General features: G+C 36.3%; 1 protein-coding gene across 1 annotated transcript; it reads left to right on the top strand.

The window, feature by feature from the left end:
* Positions 1-593: 593 nt before the first annotated feature.
* On the top strand, positions 594-1,357 carry LOC113862151 (protein POLYCHOME). Its single transcript, XM_027495282.1, has 2 exons — positions 594-854; positions 992-1,357. The coding sequence occupies exons 1-2, from the start codon at positions 594-596 to the stop codon at positions 1,355-1,357; spliced, it is 627 nt and encodes a 208-aa protein (XP_027351083.1).
* Positions 1,358-2,196: the final 839 nt, after the last annotated feature.

Below are 2,196 nucleotides of genomic sequence, written 5' to 3'. Positions count from 1 at the left end.
TTTTATTTTGAATTATTAGTATCTTTTATAAAAAATAAATTTAATTAAATTTATAACATTTCTAATACGATTAGCAAAGTTTCAATAATTTTCTTTTGTTTTCTAAGATTACTGGCATTTAAGATTTTGTTTTAAAATAATTAAACATGTGCCGAAGTAACCCGATTAATAATGTTAAATTCAATAAAACTTACGCACAAACTATGATTTTAACAAAAATAAATAATCATCTACCATTTAAATTTATTAGAATAAAATTATTCTAATTAAAAATACAACGAGTGAGAGCTTTATAAGATGGATATAGCCATTGTAACGAGGAAAGCCCAAAAGCCCGAAAGAGTTACCAGTAATCCAAAGCCCAAATGAATTTCAAATATCAAAAAGAAAAAGGTGAGTTTGAATCTAAGTTACTCCCGCCCAGGGGGGAATTTGAAATTTAAACGAGCCGTTTTAGTTTGACACAGTTGCAGCCCCTTTTTGCCTTTTGAATGCCATTTCGGTCTTCTTCTCAGTTCTTCGTAGTCCCTCTCTCATTGCACAGATAAAAAAACAAAAACCCTAACATTCCTTTTTCTTCTTCTTCTTCAGCCATGCCCGAAGCACGAGACCGTGCATCGCCCCTCCACGTGGCAACCATCTTCGCTCGCCGCCGCGCTTCCTTCATCTACCTCGACCCCCCTCCAACCCCAGCCCCAAGAAACCCAATCGCGCGTCCACGCGCTCGCTATTCTCACGCGCCGGGCAGGGAAAACACTCCCTTGGTGACACCACGACGCGGAAGAGGTCGCGGCTCCGTCCTTCCATCTTGGTATCCCAGAACCCCTTTGCGTGACATCACTGTCCTTTCTCGGGTAAACATAACAAAACAAAACACTCTATTCTTTTTAATTAATTAACACTTTTTCATCTTAAACGGTAATGATCTTTTTAATCGATATTTAATGTAAATCCTGTTCATGCTAATTGGATAGGGCTTTTTTATGTTTAGGCGATTGAGAGAAGAAGAGCTAGGTTGGGGGAAAACGAAGGCCAGCAAATTGGGGATTCGGATCAAGTGCTTCCTGATCCGTTTTCTGCGTCTCAAATTGAGCGTGATTCTTCTGCTTTATCTCCGAATTCTGTTGGTGTTAAGCTTCGAACACCTGCAGGTTCCAAAGTTCCCAAGATTATTCTCGACATTGATAATTTGCCAGAAGGAGAATCGGAGATTCTAACTCCTCAGAAGAAGCTTCTCAACTCTATTGACAAAGTTGAGAAGGGTTTTCGAGAAGAGTTGCAAAAGTTGAAGAGAACTCCGAGCGCCAAGAAAGCTGAAAGGGAAAAACGGGTGAAAACATTGATGTCCATGCGGTGATTGTTGAAGAAAAGAACACGATTGGGTTTGGATATTGGATAAAGATAAATTGAAATTGGGAATTGACCCAGTGTGGTGCAAGATCATTACGTTTTTGACTCGGTTGATTCAGCAGAAGATAATTCTCTTCCAGTTTGCTTTGTTTATAGAGTAAAAAATGGAAGATAAAGAAACGTTAGTTCTTTATAGTTGGTCTAACTTCTTTGTTAGAAATTGTTTGTGCAGGGCTGTTATGTCTTTCCATCATTCTTTGATGGTTAGTTGTATTCGCTATTATTTTCTGCCCTTGTACATATTTCCCTTTTTTCGTTTTGGATTTCTCTACTTGAAGATTTTACTCTTGTACCGTTGCTTTCAATGTATCAGAAGAAGGATATTGCATCCGATTTCTTTCCATTGTTTGAAATCTCCTGTTTTTGTAATTTTCGATGTCTCTTTTCCACGTGTAGAACGATTTCTTATAACTCATTACTTGTCTACAGTTTATAATAAGGAAACGTGTTTATTTATGCAAATGGGAAGAAGGAATTTTGGAGTTTTTTATTTGTTTTCAGAGATCTCATTGGAAACAAAACATGCGCATCAATTTTGTTGATTATATAATAGTTAACAGCGACGGATGGATAAGAAGGAACCAAAAGGAAAGGGAAAATAACAGTAAGGCCGTAAAGTTTATCTGACTTATCACGCAGAGTAAATATTTTTATCTTAGATGTATTAATAAAGATAAGACATTATATTAAAATTATTTTTCATAAATAAAATTTTATTAATCTTTTAATGTTTTGTTCGAATAAAGGGGGAGGAGGTAGAAACGAAAGAAATAAAAAAGTAAAAGC

The sequence above is a fragment of the Abrus precatorius genome, unplaced genomic scaffold (assembly GCF_003935025.1).
Source record: "Abrus precatorius isolate BTA unplaced genomic scaffold, Abrus_2018 Scaffold3, whole genome shotgun sequence".
Classification (NCBI taxonomy): Eukaryota; Viridiplantae; Streptophyta; class Magnoliopsida; order Fabales; family Fabaceae; genus Abrus; species Abrus precatorius.
Note: the sequence above shows the minus strand (reverse complement) of the source record. Positions and strands in the feature narration are given on the sequence as shown.